Raw genomic sequence first — 19,602 nt, forward strand, 5'->3', positions numbered from 1 at the left:
AACATCTTTTGTATACTTATAGTTTACGCGCGTGCGGTCGGCTGGCCGACGATGGCACTTTCCGCGCGCAGCACGTGCGCCTACGCGCTCGATATTATTATTTTGCATCCACGACGTTACCCACGAGCTACTTGAGTGCGGGAGTTCACGCGTAAGACAAAAAATTGTTTATAGTCATGAGATCATAAATCAAAAATAACGTTCTACGTATTAGGGTGTCGAGGGTCAAGTTCACGAGCAACTTCCACACACAAATCAACTTAGGTATTACCGATCGACATTGTAGAAGAAACGTTTTTTTATTCGTAGATCATTGAACAACAAAAACATTTTCACCACCGTGTATATATTTTTCGTTGAATAAAGTAAAGACAATTGATTTTACAACTTGAACAGTGGTTGCTTATCTACATGATTTTTACGCGTGTGATACACCGCATTTTATAATAATTTACTGGCTCGAACGAAAAGTATTGATAATTGGTGCAATAGGTGACAATAAGTAGTGGAATCATTTCCGATGCATATAAGATGGGTATTTTTCCACGAGTTGCGGGATACACTTTTTATAGTATCCGTCAGAATCGCGAAACGTTTTTGAAAGAACCAAATGAGTATATTTATTAAATTACTTGTCCGAGCTGAAGAAAGCTTAGATGGATTTAAACGAAAAATGAACGATTCATGCGATGCCTGCGCCTAGGGCACTGTTCAAACTCTACAAGTGAGAACCGTTCAGTCTACGGAAACTGTTGTTGTTGGTTATAGTGTTGAAAGAAATTATAAATAATGTGTATAATATATACAAGAGGAAAAAAATGATCGATGCTACTTCAGCGATAGCTGCGAGTAATCCTTTTGTTTATACTGGCAGTAATCGCAGTCTCGGACGCGCATGAAAGTAAAGAACGACAATAATGGAAGAAAAAGTCGGAATGTAGCATAGTTATTATAAGGGCTCGCGAGTCTCGAGTCACAATGGCATACGATTTGCATGGGTCGCCGCGGCCATAGCACTTGGCAGTAGTGGTGATCGGTATACGCGCCACTATACGCTGCTACGCCGCACACGCACAGTGACATCACGTTTCATTGTTGGAGCTTTACGTCATGCGACTCCGAGTTGCCTGCACAGCACACGACTCGACCGTCACTCGTACACATTATACTTATTTCTTAAAGCCTTGGTTCGTGACGTTTCTCTCTCTCTCTCTCTCTATCTATCTCCCGCCAAGCGACTCGCGAGCACGCGATTTCGCTTCCATATGCACTGCGATTGCCGACGTGAAGATCGAGATATCCGCGCTCGGCTGTAGCAGCGAGCTTTTCGTGTCGCGTATTCAGTCTATACTTAATATCGCGACTGTCTTTCTCGCGCGGAGCACCGAAATAAACGTCAAAACAATGTTGTTTAAGTACGTCATTTGTCGAAATCTCATCGGATATCTGCTCGCAACTTTTGACGAAATTGCTTGACATATTCTGTGCCTACAGCTGCACTACTCTGAGATCGTGCGACTGTTACATTTAAACAAAACGGTCATATAAAAATGGTCCATACGAACAAAACGCTATGCTGTCTATGTGCGTTATGAAATAACCTAAAGCTCTCTATGTATATAAAGCAGTATATGTTGGCACATTTTTCAATTGCTCGTCGGACTCTCATGAGCGATAATATCATAACTTTTTTCTCTCATTGTTTATTGGTTATTATTAACAAAATTGTGAATTAATCAATCGGATCGACGACAGGTTATGTGCTAATCTAATTCATCTACGTGTTGCACAAACGACCGAACCATTAAATACGGATGAAAACAAACAAATCGAATCATTGATTGAGGAGGTGAGTTGACAATGTTTTCACACTTTGTTGTTTTCACGATCGTTGATAGCCACAACGTTATTGATCTTGCTCACACACACGCATAGTAACACCAAACCAAGCTAGGTTATGAATGACCGAGCTATGCAAAAAACGTATTTACGCAAAACAGTCGACGTAAATATGTAAATACATAGCGCGAGTGTGTAAGCAACATACATTATACATCCTGCACATTTGTGCGGTGTCTTTTAGCCTCCGACTTTGATAAAGAATATTAATTAGCTCGCGAGATGGTCTTCGATATTTCATTCGATCAATTTAATTTAACAACCTGTTGTGCAACAATATCGTCAAAAAAAAAATAACAATCGAAGCAAGATAACTTGAGTCGTTTTGCAGAGCGCGTCGCTGTTTTTTTCCAATCAAAAGTCTAACGAGAATACTCGGTTAACGCGAGCGAAGCTCTTAATTTCAATAGAGAGCTATACTAGTGTTCATTAACCTTGGAGCTAAAACATGTGGGGTTTGCACTTCTTATACACGGCACATCTCACACGCGCTATCGAGGTCGACGTGAAATTCATATTTTTAAATTCAAATCGAAGAAGTTGGTAATGATGAGTTTAGACATTTGAGCTCCGCTACTATTAAACGGCGACATGTACGTGGTTTCATCTAGAGGAGATTGTGCTGATCGGCTCAAAATCGAATTTTGCAATGACCTTTTAATAAACGTCACTTGAAAAAGGTACTTGTGTCTTGCTAAATTACTCCGCATACGTTTAAAAGTTGTAAATCATTTTTAAATAAAATTTTCCTAATTTACATAATATTTTGTTACGTGTATCTGCCTATAACAATGTCGCAATAAGATTTTATGTATTCTTTTTATTAAGTTCTTTTCGTCATTTTAGCATTTAACTCGATTGTAAATCAAGTAAACAATTTCTCGATCAGTTGGAACAAATCTTGAATCTTTAAACAATGACAAAAAATATCGTCATGAATACGTTTCGATACTATTTATGAATCACTTAAGAAAAAACCATTTGTCATTTACCGGTCTCAATCAATCGCTTTATATAAAAAAAAAAAAAAAATACTCGCGACAAATTGAGAGTTTTCTTAGAAGCATCAAAATTGCTTTAATTTTTATGTTGATAATGTGAATTGGGGTACACAAAATTTTAGGAAACCTAGCTTAACAGTAAAAAAAAATTCTTGAAGCGGCAATGAATCACAGACATTTTTACAACGTGCCGCAAGTAACCCTATTATATTATAGTCAAGATAATTTCGATCGCTCGAAACATCGATGCGAGTACTGGGAAGTAGGAACCCGATGCAAGACTCTAGATCGTTGCTCGCGTTATCGTATGCATCTGCTGCGCGAATAATGTATGTTCGAATGAGAAAAGCTCCAAGCGCAGGAATAAAAAAGCGTATCCGTCCGCATAGCTTGTCGTGCCGTTTTCGTGTGCTATACTACTGTCTTTGCTAAAAAGTATATCAATATTTACGTTGAGGTGCGCAAAGTCGCAGTATTTGCGCGAACGCGCTATACGTAAATTATACGCGAGCAAAAAGAGCGATGTGTAGCTAAATGCGCTTGCCCGCAATACGGAACTCGATATACAATTTATAAATAATAAACACGTATGCGATGTGTACATCGATCTCCGTTTGGGTTCGCGACGACGCTACGTAAACGATCGGCAACAGCATTAGCACGTTGTTTTGTGTCGCTCGAATCTTTATTCGAGCGTGTCGGGCCGAACGACGTCATCAAATAATAGCGACGCGCGGCCCGACTCGGCGCGACCGCGAAAACCGAATGGTAGCTAATTACAAAAGTGACGCCGAGAAAGAAAGGTATTCAAGTATCTCTCTGCATGTGTGCGCGCTTAGCTCGAGTGAAATTGCTTATATTCCATGTGTTGGTATCGTGTGAGCGTCGAACGACGCGTCGCCGCGGCCGCCACCGTTCCTGGCTTTTTCTCATCGTTTCAAATATAACGACGCGGTATAAATAAGTATGAGCAATAGCGAATGATCTACCTATATGTATATTCGACTGTTGTTGTCATGTATGCCGATCTCTCTCATTCTCTTGTGTCTGTGTTTTTTTTTGTCTCTTCTCGCTATGCCGTTGACGTAAATATGTATATGCGCGCGCGTTATAAACCGGAGCGGATGGCATGCATACAAAGCATACAGCTCGCTCGCAGTTGGATGATTATCATCATTTTCCCACATAGACATGTATACTCGGTGGCACGTGCTCGCGGATGAAGATTCATCGGGCATCGGTTATGGATGTGGGGGCGGCGACGACCGCAGCCGGGACCACCGGAATACGATGACCCTGAATTGAGAAAGAGAAAGAGCTTCAGCTCGATGGGGGGAGCGAGTCAACATTGCAAAGTAAAAGAGAGAGAGAGAGACACGTTGTCGAGATGTATAGGCAGACACTTTTGCTCCGATATATAAGCTCTTTCGCTTAGAATTCGCGCGATCAGTTCGAGCGCGGAGGCTGGCCGGGATAGGTAGATCGCCAGCCGTGTTTATTATATATATTACATTTACTTTAAAAGATCGCATAGTGCGTGGCACGCGTTGGATCGTAGCCTCTTATTTTAGATCATTGTGTCAGGTGTGAGTGAGCACGACATCTCCTCTTTTATTTATATGCGACGTATACAATATATGTGCTTCTTTGTGTGGTTTTTATAAGGCGATGATTGTTCATCTAGCCTAATTACTTATTGTAAATACAGTGCTACAAGTTGATTAGAATGTGTTTAAAGTGGGTTCGATAGTGCGATATATACATGTACGTATACATTGATATAGGTTGTTTGTTTTTTTCTGTGGATACTCGTTTTTGATGCAAGATACATCGACTTAACCATCGATTTTTATTTTACCAAAAAGAACATTTAAAGTACATGCATAAGTATACCGCTGTATAAGACTGATTATTTTGGTAAGAATTAAAGCTACCTTTCGTGCATAAATTATTCAATATTTTTTCCGATCTTCCTTTAATACCATTCCTTATCCAAAAAAAACGTCATCAATAAAATACATCGCAATAACTCTGCATATTGTTTGGTGAATACATAATTACTGATAAGTAAATAATAGGGTTGATTTGATCTAATTAGGCATTTCAAAATTACATTTTGAAACATCTATCGATCATATTTTAACTGTAGACATGCGTGTGCAAACTCATCCATTGTTGAAATTTCATTTATGAACTGCAATAGAGAGTAACGCACTTTCACTGGACACTATTCACACGGGCACTCGGTTATAGACATTAGACTTGTTACAGATAGCATCTTCGACATTTTTTGTTCAATCGAATTGATCTATTTACTATATTTAAAAACATTTCAGCTTCTATTATATAATTACTCGAGTTTAACTTGAATAGTTGATATTTTAATAATATATGGCCTTGAAGAGCAGCTACTTCCTAACGCTTATTAGTTTTCTTCATTCAATGCGATCGGTACAGTTGTAGAGTAATGTCTTTTGGAGTAACGAATTTTGGTGGGGTTAATTTGCGATCAAATCGCATCAACACTGAGATTATGAGATAAATACATAAGAAGTCAATACCGTACGTTTTTATCAGTCCTCGTGTAGTCCATTTTCCCACGACGTATTGGAAAAAAGTTACTAATCGTTTGAGTCATTCAGCGCAGGTGCATGACGTTTTCGTAAAGAAAAACAACTTGGCCACAATAACAAACCGTACGATTAGATTGTAAACAATTTGATTTTTTTGATGCAATTGTTTTTTATTATTAAGATTTATAAACACAAAAACGGAACCTTACAAAAATCTTTTACTATATGTGCTCCACAATTCTTATAAACTATATTTCAGATATTAAAAGTTGCATCTCACATATGGTTCTTATCTTTCTTATCAACCTGACGCTTGATATAATTACGTGAGAAAAAATATAATTCCAAATTGAAATTCGCTTTCGTAAAGAATTATTTGTTTAAAAACTTACAATAAACCTAATGAATTTTTGTAAGTTCTTCGAAATCATCTTATAGGGTTGTTTTTTTGTAGCAAAGATTCTGTGATGATTCAGCTTTACGTTACCTTTGTTTCATTGATATTTCATAAAACTCATGATCGATTTCTTTCACTTTTTTCATTTGTTCTGAATTCTAAAACGAAGAAATCTTACTTGTAGCTTATGCCTCGATTGATGCGATTTAAAAAATGTATTAATGAAAATTAATAAATTGAAAATTAATGAATTGAATAATTGTTTATTTATTATCTATAAATATTATCAAGTTCATTAAAAAGTATGTCTCGCATTGATTAGTTCAACTTTTATTGAAGTTAAATTATAAAAGGAAAAAAAAGTATATCAATGTTGCCTATTTCAAATTTGCCTAATTTTTTGTTTCAGTAAGTGATTTTAAAACTTGATATAGTGATTTAAAAAATCAAGTTAAAAAATGCCGCACATAACGGAAGATTCAGTGCAGATAAAAAAAGAATCAGACTCTATGTACAAAGAAATGTTGCTAATGACCAAAGAAATGGCCTGTGTCTACTTCGTACAAAAGTAAGTACTCAATATTTGAAGTGAAATTAAATTACTCCAAATGTTTCGTCTATAAAATTGTATTAGTCTTATGACATGTCTATAATTAAAACTTTATACTACATTTTAAGATATTGTGTCATCAACATGAAAAATGTTTGTGATTTATGACTCTGAAAGTTTACTCGCGAATATAAAAGACAGATTACTCCTACTACACTCATAATAATTCAAAATTCAAGCAGTATATTACAAATAAAAGCGAGAAATTTCAATAAAATTAATAATGATAGTAAATTGCAGAGTAATTTTTAAAATGGACCAATAAACTTTTATGTTTTGGATAAATTTAAACTTGCCATATTTTTACGATGTTGATGAAACTTACTAAAACTAAGAAATTTCTAGGGTCAAAAACTATTTTTTTAATCAATGATTTTTTCTTAAAATATAGAAAAGACTCTAATATTTCAAATAACAAAAAAAATTTGATAACAATTAGGCAGTTCGTACGTGAGATGTTCTGAAAATGGTTAAAATTGTTTTAAAATTTACTAAACATAAAATTCTCTTCTCCTATATGATGTAATCTAAATGAGCTCAATGTTATTTAAAAATATAATTAAAAAATCGTATGAGAGAATTTTATTTTTGGAGATTGTTCATCAAAAATCTGTACTACAAGATTGTAATTGAATACATGAAAATCGTCAAAATTCATATGATCTCCCAACTGAACAGAGCATGTTTCTGGTCTCTCTGTTGCAGGTGAGGGAGCATCAAGGCTTTGAACGTTCATGATTGAGTGTACCTCAAGAAACATGCTCAAACACGGACAAATTTTTAAGTCTGTTACAGAATCAGATGTTCGAAAGTACGTCTGGCTAATGCAAAATTTTTTTCCTTTTTTTTGCCGTGATAGTTTTCAAGACTATATTTAAAACATTTAATCAAATTCAATAATCTATTTAAGCATATATTATATGTTTGCTTATTGCAATCTTTATTACATGTGCTTTACAAGGCTATTAAGTGTGCATTTGTAACTAATGTTACTGATTATTAATGTTTTTTTAACGATATCTGCTTTTTTAAAGATATTTCCATGTGTAAAAATAAAAAAATTACGAAGAAGTGTGAAATATTAGTGCTAGAAAAATGCGATGTTTCTGCTTGTATTATTTGATTGGAACTTTTAATATCTAAACATTATGAAAATATTTAGTTCATTTTGCTAATCAAATGAAAAATGCAGAAAAAAATATCAATAGAACTTCCAAATTTTACATAATCAATCTATCTAATAGTGTGAATATAAAATAGCGCGTATTTTTGCTAAGTTTCATTTGCGTCAATTGTAAATTCATTAAGTTGATGTAAAATGGATCATATTACAGACTAAAAAATATAAGTCGATTCTTTCTTGTAACTTCAAACTATCACCGGTAACTGAAACTTGTATAGTTTCTATCACTACTTGGCTATAAATAAAAACTTTTTTTCTGTAATAAAGTATCTGATTGTCCATTTGTTAAAGACTCGGGTGCTTGAAAAAAAATTGTATTCAATTTTTGGAAAAATGATTATTTTTCACTGGGTTTATGATAATTCCGTGAGCCTTTTTTGTGTAATTTTCGTTTTAATTTTTTTTTTTTGCATTTTTTAGTGTTTAATGTTTTTAAAAATACGTTTCACTTGTTGCTTCTTATTAGATTCGTAGGTTACTCTGCAAAAACACGTGAGCTTAGTTTTTTTTTATTTTACATTTTCTTTTTATTATTTCCGTCATGAATCTACTGATTCAGAGCCATTTATGGGTTCGATCACTTAGCCCGAGGTAGTGACCGTTAGCATTGATATTGCAAAGAAGTATACACCTCTCAGGTGCAGCTCAAACGATTCGCTCCTAAAGTTACGGCAAATGATGATTCCTTTACAAAAATTGAATGAAAATTTTTTTGATTCAAGCTCTCTTTAACCCGCAACAGAATCTCAAAACAAGGATTTTTGCACATTTCGTTATATTTCTTATAATTAATTATGTGTGATTTTTGAAAGAAAAAGTAGATAAATTTAAAATGAGTAGATTCGAGTTGATGGATTCCATCAATATAATTGTAATGAAGAATATTCCAATATTCAAGTTTTGTGAATTAAAATGCACTTAAAGATAAAATATCAAGCTTGCTTATTGTTTACTTATTTTAAACCCTCAGCGCAGTTTATTTTTTAATATATTCACTAATGGCTTCGAGTATTTTCAAGCAGATAGAAATAAATAAAATTTTGAAAATAATTTGAAGTAAGGAAAGTCTGTTATTTTTTTATTTCAGTGAAACGTATCAGTTGAATTGGCATGACAATTGGCTATTGACTCCAGTCAGGAAGAGAAAACGATCGAGTGAGTATACTTATTGCGAGCTTCTCATTACAATAACGTGGCTCATTGAAAATCGTTTGTCTTCGTTACTTGGCAGTGCCTAGCTACGAAGTATTTCTCGGTGGTTCGTGTAATCCAACTACCTGGCGAAAAGATATCGTGATTCCAGTTTTGAGCAAACACAATATCAGCTTCTACAATCCTGTAAGCATATAATACGAAAAACGATAAACTTTTTTATCGCCCATCATTCGCTCGACTATTTATAACGATTTATGTGATCTCGGAATTGTGCCGCATAGCAAGTGGACGACTGGAATCCGACCCTAGTGAAATTCGAAGCTAGTGCAAAGCAAGATGCAAAGCTGCTTTTGTTCGTCATTGACGACACCACTCGCAATTGTGCAGGGATAGTCGAGGCTTCTGCGCTTGCCGCCTCGAGAACCCAACAAACAGTCCTCGTTCTCAAGTATCATCAACGGGGTCAGACTATCAACGGGGAGGTGATCTCCGATCGGTATGTACCTCTTCGATTCTATATTAAAACGAATCAAATATACTTTTCTCGGTTTAGATGATATGTATCTTTAGTCGTTAATTTTATTATAGTAAATCCTAAAAAAATCCCGACTTTCTCCGAAATTTTTTTCCAAAAAATAGGAAAATTTTCACTAATAATATAATACTAGCGTCATTCCTCGCTCACTAACGCTCGCTCGTAAATAACTAAAAAATGACCAAAAATCCTTTCTTCTATCTTACAAGAGTATAACTATATCTTTTGACGCATCATTATTTTACCGTACGTTCCAAATGTATTTTTATGCACTTTTGAATCATTTTTTTTAAATGTCCATAAAAAAATGATTTTTCAACGTAATTTTTTTCTACATCTTGTGGGAGCATGATCATGTCTTATGACGCATCTTTTTTTAGCTTTATGCCTTTAGGCATTTTTCCAATTTTGATAAAGTAACGATTTTGAACTGAATTTTTTCTTATTAATGTATTGATTTCAGGAAAAAATTAATGAAAAGCTACCTTTAATTGGAATTATATGTCTAATGAATTTTCCTATTTCATATATTATAAATGTATAAAATTATTGTAAAATTCTTGTTCCCCTAAAATTTCTTACAAAAACTCCTAACAACTGAGCGAGCGAGCGAAGGTGAGAAATCGAGGTATAAAGTTAGTTTATATTAATATTTTTTGCGTTCTAGAGAGCATTATGAATTGGTAAACGCAATGGCGATATTGGAATATTTGTATGCCAACCGCAAAGGTGATCCAACGTATAGCATCGAAATGGGCCTCCAAAAAGTCATTTGGGTAAGATGGATTTACTTTTTTAATTAGAAAAATATTTTTTCAATTCCTTGCCAATGGGTTGGCAACAGTTCATTTCATATCGGTGTTGTAATTTATAGAAATTACGTGGTGATACTGGCATTGAAGATGTACCTGATCCCCAAGCACACTTGCACAAAATAGATTTAAATGCTCCGGAACATGATTTTATGTAAGCTCACATTATTTTCAGAGCCAATAATCATATTTGAAACTTTTTTATTGAATTTTATTTATTTATTTAGAGCAATGAATGCTGCTTTCGGTGACCTAAGGATAAATGAAGCTAATTGTAAGATGGATGCGAAAAAAGTAAGTTGTTTTATTTTCAAGTCTTAGATTCTCGTGTGATTTTTACAAAGATACATTTAATTATGTATTTTAGGCTTTTTTAAAATTAATGGAAGTTATAGGCATCCCACAAGTCGATCTGCAAAATCCACGAGATGATGAAATGAAAGTACTAGGTTTGTTGCTTTTTCTACAATTCATTGATTTAATAACATCAACTCAGAGTAGTAAAATACATTACTTACTAAATTTTTTTTTAATTTATACGCAGACGAGACGTACGCGTTAAGAAGATTTGCATCAGTTTTTATGAACAAAAGTATAAAAGAAAAATTGAGTTATGAGCAAATATTTGCCTTTACAAGTTATTGGTTGCGTTGGATACGGAAAGATGCTGTCAGCAGTCTACGCGATGGTAAGAGCAATTTTTTAATATTTTGACTTAAGTCTTTACCGATCTCTAAATTTCTCTATAATTGCATAGACTGGATGGATAATATTTTTGATACTACGTCGAATCGAGACTTGTACCTAGGATTTTTCCAAACTGAAAATGATTATTGGCACAATAACGATGCATCGATAAAATTAGTCGAGTGAGTTAATTTGCAAAAAAACTAAAATACCTAATTCTCCCTTTAAAAACTGCTCAAAATATTGAATACTTACTTTAATAGAGCTAGTGGTTTCTCTTTTTACCGTCCTTGTACGGATGAATTCAATTCTTTGATCATGCCTTTGGAGTACTTACGTATGGAGAAGTCTGCAGTCGTCGTTCTGGAAATTCCACAGGATCAACGTGCTCTTGCAACAATGGCTGTCGTTGCACATCTAATTGAACTAGTCAAACCTGTAGTCATTAGTTTTCAAAATATCTCCATGAGTACAAGCTCCCTCGCCAATGGCGAAAAGGTAATACACGAGTCAAAAGTTTCGTTTAACGAAACCATCAGATTTCTGTGAATTATTTTGTTCAATTTTCAGCTTACCGAGACGGCTAGAAAAGATTATAATCGAGGTCGAGCATATCTAATGGATATGATTCAAGATAAAGCAAAGACAACTGCTAAAGCTAACGTATTTTTATGTACAAATGTGGAAGAAGCATTGGGGAAAGCTATCAGCTTAGTGAAAGAAGATTTTTAATCAGGACTCTTTTATTCCAATGACTCTCAATAATCAATTGAATTATTCAATATTCGTACGAAAATGAAAAAATACATTGAGATATACTTTATTAAAAGCTTTTTTGAAGCTTGTGGATACTAGATACATCATATTAAAAAAAATCATCATCCTGCTGTTACCATAATTTTGAGTTTATTTCCATTTATAAATTCTAGTATGAACAATTTTTTTTATAATAAGGACACTTTTTTATTGAAAAAATTTGCTATAAATGTTGATATTAAAAATGACATTTTTAATAATGAAATGTTTATTATAGATTGATGTCATTTTTAATGAGAGTAATAAATAAGAAAGATCTCGTTGATTAGTTGAAAATATCATTTATAATCATAAGTCATAATTTTATGTTTTTGTACATAGACTTTAGATTAAGAAAGATAGAATTATGCGTGTTCAATCCAATCTAATCAATGTCATGAATCATTTCATGACTGATTAGTGCACATTTTAAAGATGAAATACTGTAATCTCAAATATATTTTTGTTAACGTAATAAATTTATAGTTTTGTAAATGTTATTTTTAAATGTTATAAAATTTTATATTTCATTAATTCGTGCTTTATTTAAGGTTGTAATATTGATTCAATATCAATGGCATTCAAATGATAATTATTTCATATTATTTATCATTCATAGTCTATTTAACGTATTTAATTATAAAAACTACGGCATTTATTATGAATTAATAATATTATATTAATATGAATCAAAATAAGTACATATACTTCAAATTTAATGAATGTTCGCGTTTCAATGATGTAGAACATTTTCCGTGAGATTATTTTATAGCCCCTCCGTAAATAACAATAAATAGTTTGATTGACTCATTTTTTTCATTTGAAACATTAATATTATAAACTGAATGCGCGCAATAATGTACAGTAGTTTTTTTGTTACAGAATGTATAAAAATATTTAAAAAATGTGTATTATTTAATATACCAATTAAAACATTTTTCAAACAAAGGATTCATTATCATTATAGAAATTAAATTTTTTGTTATACAAACAATGTGTTGATCAATAGTCAATATTGCACTTGTTTAGACTTTGGATAATCGATTCATGCGATGTTCAAATCATTAATCGAGAAACATTTTATAACTAGTATCGAATCATTAGAAGCGCGATGCATGTCTTTGATGTACACGATTTTATTTAAAGGCAGATGAATGAATATTTTATTAAATATACTGAAGTCCAGAAATATATTTTATACTTTCAAGCCAGGTACTTATATACATTATCTTACATTCACTTATATTAAATTTTTCTTAATCCATTCGATTGTTTGTACAAAATTCAATTTTTCGAACAATATTTAATGTTTAAAACTTCAATAATTATTTCTGGCTTCATCGTTGTTACGATTGCGATCACGCCGTTGACGACCTCCCCAATCTTGCCTATTGAAGTTATTACGCTCGCGGAAGTTTCCTTGGTTTCGGAAGTTTCCTGTAAAATAATAATGTTTTGATGAATTAAGAAAAAAATATTCAATTTTTATAAAATGTATCTACTGACCTTGTTTCATCTCAAAAATGCGTTCGTTTGAATCGACAAAGTTGTTGACTTTGTCTGTGAGCTGCAAAGCCAAAGATTGTAAACGACTTGGTTCACTGCGGTGCATCACGACAGCCTCGGAAGGTTCATCCAACGAAGCCATCAGCTCTTCGTTGATAATCATTTTACTTATAATTGAATGAACAGTTGCCCTTTCTAACTCGAACATAAGGGCTAAAGTTGGCATCGATATGGAATCATAAACATGAGAATAAGTAAAAAGGTATGTTCTCAGAGCCTCCTCTTTAATGAGCTTGGTCAGCATTGCTCTAACTTTATCGGCTTGATAAAATAGATCCCAAACCTGAAAATTAAGATCATTTAAATAAAACCATTCAGGTAAAGAATTAACGAATAATTATTGGATACAATTGAGACTAACTTTTCCATTCATTTTTTCATTGATAATAAAATTATTGCAAGCAGCCCAGTTTCCATTACGCATAGCTTTTGAAGCAGCCACAACATGTTCTCTCATGGATTCTGGAGGTCCGACTAGCGACTGACGTTCGCTCGATCTTAGTTGCTGGTAATAGGTCTTGGAAATCATTCTTCTCCTAGCATCAAACTCATGAGCTGAAAAGGAAATGCAATAGCTCAAGAAAAGATTTCCCAAACTTATATTTTTGGCTATTTAAATACTTACCAGCCATATACGGAATTTCAATGAGCATAGCCGAAACCAGATACACACACTCGAGTACTTCCAAATTTATGTGCATGTGGAAGGGCATTTGACGTTGTTTCTCAATTTTTTCTTGCTCTTTGCTGCGCTCATGTTGTCTTTGAGGCATCAAACCTTGAGCCAAGAGTTCCTTTACTTTGCCAGTCATCATTAAATCAAGAAGGCAATTGTGAGCATCTTTAATGTTTGCATGACGAAATGCGCAGAGCCCGAGATGAGCAACGGCTCGATTGTACAAAATCTGTGTGGCTGGATCAGAATGATGAATGTTTTCTTGCAAATGTGACATGAGGAATAAGTCACGGGCTTTAAACCAATTATCATGAATGGAGTGGTGATAAATATGAGACAAAATAGCCCTAGTCCTGAGGCGATCAGTTTCATCATGGCTATAAATGTATTTACACATTTTATCCATAACTTTTACAGAGGTGAGAGCATCAGCTGGAATTTCACCCTGAAATGAAAACATTACCACAAAATTTAAATTCTTGCAACAGTTAATTATAATTTTAATATTGCAATTATTTACATCTTTTTGCTTCAAAACAGTTGGATCAAATTTATAATACAAATGCTCTATTTTACGAATGTAAATACGGCAAAGTTCTGATGGAGTTCCTTGTCTCTCCAGGTACTCTTCCACTTTGTCAATAATAGTGCAAACTTGATTTTCGTCCTTTAGTCTAAAATATTTGAATTGTTAGAAAAGAAAAACTACCCTATTATAGATAGTTAAAATTTTACCTTTCAACATATTCATTGCTGTGGGGGTCGCATTCTTTGAGAAGTTTGATAAATTCTTCATCTAATCTTTCTGCTAAAGTGAGTACACAGCCATGCAGTTTAAAAGGAGATTTTTCATACTCTTCCTCATCTTCAGGGATAGATTTAGCCAAGACAATATCATTAGTACTCAAAAGTAACGTTAACATTTCAGAAATGCGCTCTAAAATTCTGTAATTGGTAAATTTTAGATTTTAAATAATTTAAAAAAATTTGTAATAGCTAAACAGCACAAAACTTACTTTGACCAATATTCTGGTTTCATAGCATCAGATACCTTTGGATTATAATCAAAGATAGATGAAACAATGCAAAACTTTATTTTAACTAATGCAGCATTAAGATTGTGATTTTCAGCAATCGCTTGCAGCTCATGTAAAAGTTCAATTTTTTCTCTTCTATCCGTTCTTTTTTTGCCACGGGCAGCTATGATTTCATTTAATTTTTTCAAAACACTAGCAGTATTAATTTCGGCATCTTTAGCAAACATTTTAGGCTTTTCTGATGGTATGGCCACTCCACCTTTTACAGTCTCCCATTCTCCTTCACCATCATCTTCTTCACGTTTCTTTTTTCTATCCTTTTCTTTACGGTCTTTACGGTGTTCTTTTTTGACCTGTTTTTGTTCATCATCTCCATCTTTTTGTGTTTTTCTGAAGTAATCAGCAGCATGAGGTTTATCATCATCAGAGCTACTGGAGCTTTCATCTTCAGAGCTTGAACCCCAGTCTGAATCACTATCACTACCATCGACATCTGCTCCTTTCTATAAATATGATAGGGTGTAAGAATTCATTTCTAGGGGAAAGTAGAACCTAATGTTAAAAATATAAATGATTTTTACCTTGAACTTAGAAACATCTGGAACAAGTTCTTGCTTCTTGAAATCACTTATCTGATTTTCATCATCATCTTCATCATCAGAATTAACTTCATCAACTAAAAATTATTGAAATGAATTTTGTTTTCAACATTTTTTTGATAAAAAAATTAAAAATATACCTTTTTCTTCTTCTTCATCATCATCTTTAGGTGGATTTTCTCTGAAGGCTTCAATTTCTTTTTCAAAATCTTTGTTATACTTTCTCAATTTTTGGCGAAAAGATGATAATGCTCTAGAGTTTATTTTTGACATGCTTTTACGTCCCTCTTTATCTTCCCAAACTTCTTTGATAAAGTCATCAAGTTCAACCAGACATCTTAAATAAAAATTAGGAGTTTTTCCGTTTTCTTCCTTAGATATAACAGACGAGGCTTTGTTATAAGCCTTGACCAATTCTTCAAAAGCTGCAACAAAAAAAAATGTTTAGTTCCTTTACAATATTAAATTTTCAAGTAATTAAAATTTTTGTTGAACTTACTACTGAGCACAGAGTTAATATCTTTGATCTTTTTTTGATTTCTAATAAGTTTAATGGCATTAGTGATCTCCTCGTATCTCTTTTCTTTAGCCGAACGAACAACTCGTTTGGTATCCTCTTCATCATCACTGAACTACTCAACATAGTGTTTATTATTAATAAAATCTATTAATAATTTTTGTTAAAGAAAAGCATTGATAAAAAAGTATTCTTACAGTGAAGGCAGCAGTAGGTGCTCTTTGAACCTGCTCCTCCTCAGAAGAGGTTTCCGATTCAGAATCAGAACCAGTGGCAAAAAATCGACTCATCCTTGCTGAACTATATGAAAATATGATTAATTTTTGTTAAATTTAGTCTTTAATTAACTAACATTAAACAATTAAAAAATATTGAATTTCTCATTGAGCATTATTATAAAAAAGAAAAAAATTGAAACAGAATAGATCTGTGCAAATGGAAACACATGGTTAATAACGTTCTTTTGAGATAATAAAACAAGTATTTTATAAAAAATTAACTGTCTACTATTGACACTTAAAAAAAACGATTAATTTGTTACTAACTTGAATTGTATTTTTCAGTATTTTAATATTTTATATTAATATATAATTTAACATATGAAGCAAACCAACTTTATTGCAAAGTATGAATAATTTTCAGGTTAGCACGAATCATCATCCATAAATTCGTGCGGCTGCCGCTTGCTTTATAATTATTATAGATTATATTATATATATACATATATATAGCCTGGTGTTATCGACTGAGTGTTGCGCTTAACGCTGAAAATTGTTGCCAATACATTAGCAAAGGCACCTACTTCATCACGATCGTCGATCATTCATAATCATTCAGGTTTATGTAGCAGGGGCGAAAGAGCCTCCTTTGAAAATCATTGCTGTCTAGGATTTGATTTGAATTATGCTACAATACTAATTAAATAAGACGTTGTTCCAATGATGTCTGAGAAATGAAAAAATCGATAAAACTAAAATCGAAAACCAACCATATTTTATTTTCAGAATGTAAATTTTGAAATATTTAACAGATTTAACAGATTCCTACAGTTTTGTTCTTCGATCCAAGTTTAACCGATCTTTTGTAGCACGAACTGTAGAAGCTTATATCAACCCATCAATAAAACGAAAAGTATATAATTTTTTAAAAATTAAAAATAAAATTCTTTCTAAGAATGTAATTTTGAAAATAATATACGAATCCTCGCGTTATTGCTCTTAAATAAATTAGCTGCTCTTTTTTCATAATCACTGCACAAACATTCAAAAATCGAAGAACCTAGAAAGAAATTGAAAAAAACAACAAATTTCGCAAAAAATCAGAAAACCAGGCATTTTGAAAGCTTAACACGATACTCTTTATTCGATTTTTTTTTATTGAAATAATTTGAATCGGTGAAATTTTTGGAGATCTTCCTGGAAAATAAACTTGTCTTTCAAAGCAATTTTTCGGCAAGGAAAAAGGTTTTCGAAAAAAAAACGATGGTAACCATCAAAAAGATCAAGCAAAAATCGATCCGTAAAATATTTTTCTTAAGTCACTGGAAGTTTTAATTAAAAAGTTGCGATCGGGGCAAAAATGCTGTGTAGGAAAACTGCCAATGAAGCCGATTTAAATGGTATAAATAATTTTATCATCAATAATAAATGATATATTTTAAATTTTGTTCAGTTGCTTATTCTGAACATAGATCTGTAATTCATGATCTTTTCACAATAAATGTTTTTTGTAAACAAATAATTTAAAGCTTATACTTACACAATACATTTTACTTGTGATATAAATAAAACCAAAAAATGTTATATTTTTAAGATATTTTTTGTAACAAGTATAATTAATTCAAATTAACATTACTAAGTGTTACAAATTTGTACTTTCATTCTAGGAACTTGTAACAAGCTATGTTATAATTGTATTTTACTTATACAGAATTGTTTACAGAGATTCAACGATGCAATACTTATTATAAAATATAGACTGTAGTGCAATCTCAGTAATATTGTTGTACATAATTATCTATGAATAATAAAAAAATTTTATCTTTTTTCACAGCCTAAGAAAATATACTCAATACATCTAGATAATATTTTTGTAGTTTTAAGTAGATGATAAATGTTTTTTTGGTTTGTAACCAGTCCATTGCCTGTACGTTGAATTCATTGTTTTTTCTACAAATTCATCAATAGGATGAATAATAAAAGGAATAGATACCAAACCTACAATGGTTGAAATCCAAGGACTTCGCAACAATGGTCTTGCAGTAGTTTTATTTTGAATGAAATGTGTCAGTGCACAAATTCTATTAATTGTAAGCCCGGGAATAATAACTGATGCAAAACCTTGCCATATTAAAGTGTCTGATGTTGATAGCACAACCTTTTTAATTTGGTTTGGTGATTTTTCATTCTAAAAAGATATATAATAATTAATGTTGTGTGAGTTAAATTGTTTATATTGACAAAATAAAAAACATTTACCTGATAGGTGTGATAACCTTTGTGTAAAGTATCAGCAAGAACATAACCACATGCAGCAATGTAACTTGACCATACAACTGACTTAGGAACAATACTGCGAAATGCTTCTCCAACTTCATTTGAATAACCTGCAATATTTCAATTTTTTTAAAACAATAAATATTATTGTTTTGAATTTGATAAACTTGAATGAAATTTATTTACTTAGGAGGTATTGATTCGAAAAAAATCCATACAAAAAGTTCAAAGATGAATAGAAAATTTCATGAAAAATATAGAAGTTAAAGAAAAAAATTACAACAGATTGAAGTTTATAACAATAACACTGACGGTGAAGTTATATAATTGACCCTTTGAACATTTTTACGTTAATTTTTCAGTTACGTGAATAGTTAAATATTGCTCACCTAGGTATCTAACGTTTGTATCGCGAAATATGTCAATTTCATCATTGCTAATTGAATCGTCGCTCATGTTAACAATGTTCGTGAACCAAACTTTAACTATATACTGTTGCATAAACACAACTATTTTTATAATGAAATATATTGCTATTTTCTATTAATTGTTATATTATTGTCTTCGTTACAAATGGACTGTTTCCAGTTCAATGTTATGAATAAGTGTAGTAATGTAATTGAAGATCCACTGTGTTCAATATTATAGCAGAATACTTCGGATTACATGTCATTGGAACGCAAACGCGCGCACTTCAGTTTTGTAGATTTTTATTAGCAGAAGTAGATCTTAGAATAACATTGTCAAAACATTGAAATTTGAAACGCACGCATTAAAAAAGGGTGAGGCTACTGTTATCTTTAGACATTCAGCTTTCTTTAAATTATAAAAAAATAATTTTCATGTTACGGTAAATGGTTGACGTCTATTAAGTTGAAACATTTTTTGTAGATGTTTTTGAACGATAACTAGTATGGATATTATAACATTTTGTATAAATGCGTAAGAACTGACAAGGATGAAAGTGTTTCACAACTATTAAATGGTACTTTTACTTCCGTTATAATTCGATTTTTTTTCTATATATTCCGAATCATCAATGTAAATGTGATATTCATATAGCGC

At 32.4% G+C, this 19,602-nt stretch overlaps 3 protein-coding genes across 7 annotated transcripts; 1 reads left to right on the plus strand and 2 right to left on the minus strand.

The window, feature by feature from the left end:
• Nucleotides 1–1,308: 1,308 nt before the first annotated feature.
• LOC106659260 lies at nucleotides 1,309–12,453 on the plus strand. 4 transcript variants are annotated; one of them, XM_014381716.2, is made up of 13 exons: nucleotides 1,309–1,849; nucleotides 6,280–6,438; nucleotides 8,751–8,818; nucleotides 8,895–9,001; nucleotides 9,100–9,314; nucleotides 10,021–10,129; nucleotides 10,228–10,319; nucleotides 10,393–10,459; nucleotides 10,533–10,614; nucleotides 10,710–10,853; nucleotides 10,923–11,034; nucleotides 11,116–11,350; nucleotides 11,423–12,453. In XM_014381716.2, exons 2-13 carry the CDS (start codon nucleotides 6,329–6,331, stop codon nucleotides 11,582–11,584), a joined length of 1,503 nt encoding a protein of 500 aa, XP_014237202.1. In that variant the 5' UTR covers nucleotides 1,309–1,849; nucleotides 6,280–6,328; the 3' UTR covers nucleotides 11,585–12,453. The 4 variants fall into 4 exon arrangements, with proteins under 4 accessions (XP_014237202.1, XP_014237184.1, XP_014237192.1 ...); XM_014381698.2 differs by lacking the exon at nucleotides 1,309–1,849 and adding an exon at nucleotides 3,757–4,817; XM_014381706.2 differs by lacking the exon at nucleotides 1,309–1,849 and adding an exon at nucleotides 3,757–4,664.
• A 462-nt stretch (nucleotides 12,454–12,915) lies between these two features.
• Nucleotides 12,916–16,730, minus strand: LOC106658391 (eukaryotic translation initiation factor 3 subunit C-like). 2 transcript variants are annotated; one of them, XM_023459824.1, is made up of 12 exons: nucleotides 16,657–16,730; nucleotides 16,240–16,342; nucleotides 16,025–16,157; nucleotides 15,666–15,950; nucleotides 15,508–15,602; nucleotides 14,906–15,429; nucleotides 14,625–14,834; nucleotides 14,410–14,563; nucleotides 13,839–14,334; nucleotides 13,575–13,768; nucleotides 13,154–13,496; nucleotides 12,916–13,084 (listed from the first exon to the last, which is right to left on the minus strand). In XM_023459824.1, exons 2-12 carry the CDS (start codon nucleotides 16,330–16,332, stop codon nucleotides 12,966–12,968), a joined length of 2,646 nt encoding a protein of 881 aa, XP_023315592.1. In that variant the 5' UTR covers nucleotides 16,333–16,342; nucleotides 16,657–16,730; the 3' UTR covers nucleotides 12,916–12,965. The 2 variants fall into 2 exon arrangements, with proteins under 2 accessions (XP_023315592.1, XP_023315591.1); XM_023459823.1 differs by having other exon boundaries at nucleotides 16,588–16,729.
• A 1,125-nt stretch (nucleotides 16,731–17,855) lies between these two features.
• Nucleotides 17,856–19,193, minus strand: LOC106659288 (mitochondrial fission process protein 1). The gene is made up of 3 exons (XM_014381735.2): nucleotides 18,927–19,193; nucleotides 18,520–18,647; nucleotides 17,856–18,448 (listed from the first exon to the last, which is right to left on the minus strand). The coding sequence occupies exons 1-3, from the start codon at nucleotides 19,036–19,038 to the stop codon at nucleotides 18,140–18,142; spliced, it is 549 nt and encodes a 182-aa protein (XP_014237221.1). The 5' UTR covers nucleotides 19,039–19,193; the 3' UTR covers nucleotides 17,856–18,139.
• Nucleotides 19,194–19,602: the final 409 nt, after the last annotated feature.

This window comes from Trichogramma pretiosum, unplaced genomic scaffold, assembly GCF_000599845.2.
Source record: "Trichogramma pretiosum strain Unisexual culture from Peru unplaced genomic scaffold, Tpre_2.0 scaffold16, whole genome shotgun sequence".
Classification (NCBI taxonomy): domain Eukaryota; kingdom Metazoa; phylum Arthropoda; class Insecta; order Hymenoptera; family Trichogrammatidae; genus Trichogramma; species Trichogramma pretiosum.

Coding starts and splice junctions, on each gene's coding strand:
- LOC106659260 (XM_014381716.2), top strand. CDS start 6,329: ATGCCGCACATAACGGAAGATTCAGTGCAGATAAAAAAAGAATCAGAC. Junction 10,615..10,709: donor TGATGAAATGAAAGTACTAG/GTTTGTTGCTTT, acceptor ATTTATACGCAG/ACGAGACGTACGCGTTAAGA. Junction 10,854..10,922: donor TGTCAGCAGTCTACGCGATG/GTAAGAGCAATT, acceptor ATAATTGCATAG/ACTGGATGGATAATATTTTT.
- LOC106658391 (XM_023459824.1), bottom strand. CDS start 16,332: ATGAGTCGATTTTTTGCCACTGGTTCTGATTCTGAATCGGAAACCTCT. Junction 15,603..15,665: donor TGATGAAGAAGAAGAAAAAG/GTATATTTTTAA, acceptor AATAATTTTTAG/TTGATGAAGTTAATTCTGAT. Junction 15,430..15,507: donor CAGATGTTTCTAAGTTCAAG/GTAAAAATCATT, acceptor TCATATTTATAG/AAAGGAGCAGATGTCGATGG.
- LOC106659288 (XM_014381735.2), bottom strand. CDS start 19,038: ATGCAACAGTATATAGTTAAAGTTTGGTTCACGAACATTGTTAACATG. Junction 18,648..18,926: donor TACAAACGTTAGATACCTAG/GTGAGCAATATT, acceptor GAAATATTGCAG/GTTATTCAAATGAAGTTGGA. Junction 18,449..18,519: donor AAGGTTATCACACCTATCAG/GTAAATGTTTTT, acceptor ATATCTTTTTAG/AATGAAAAATCACCAAACCA.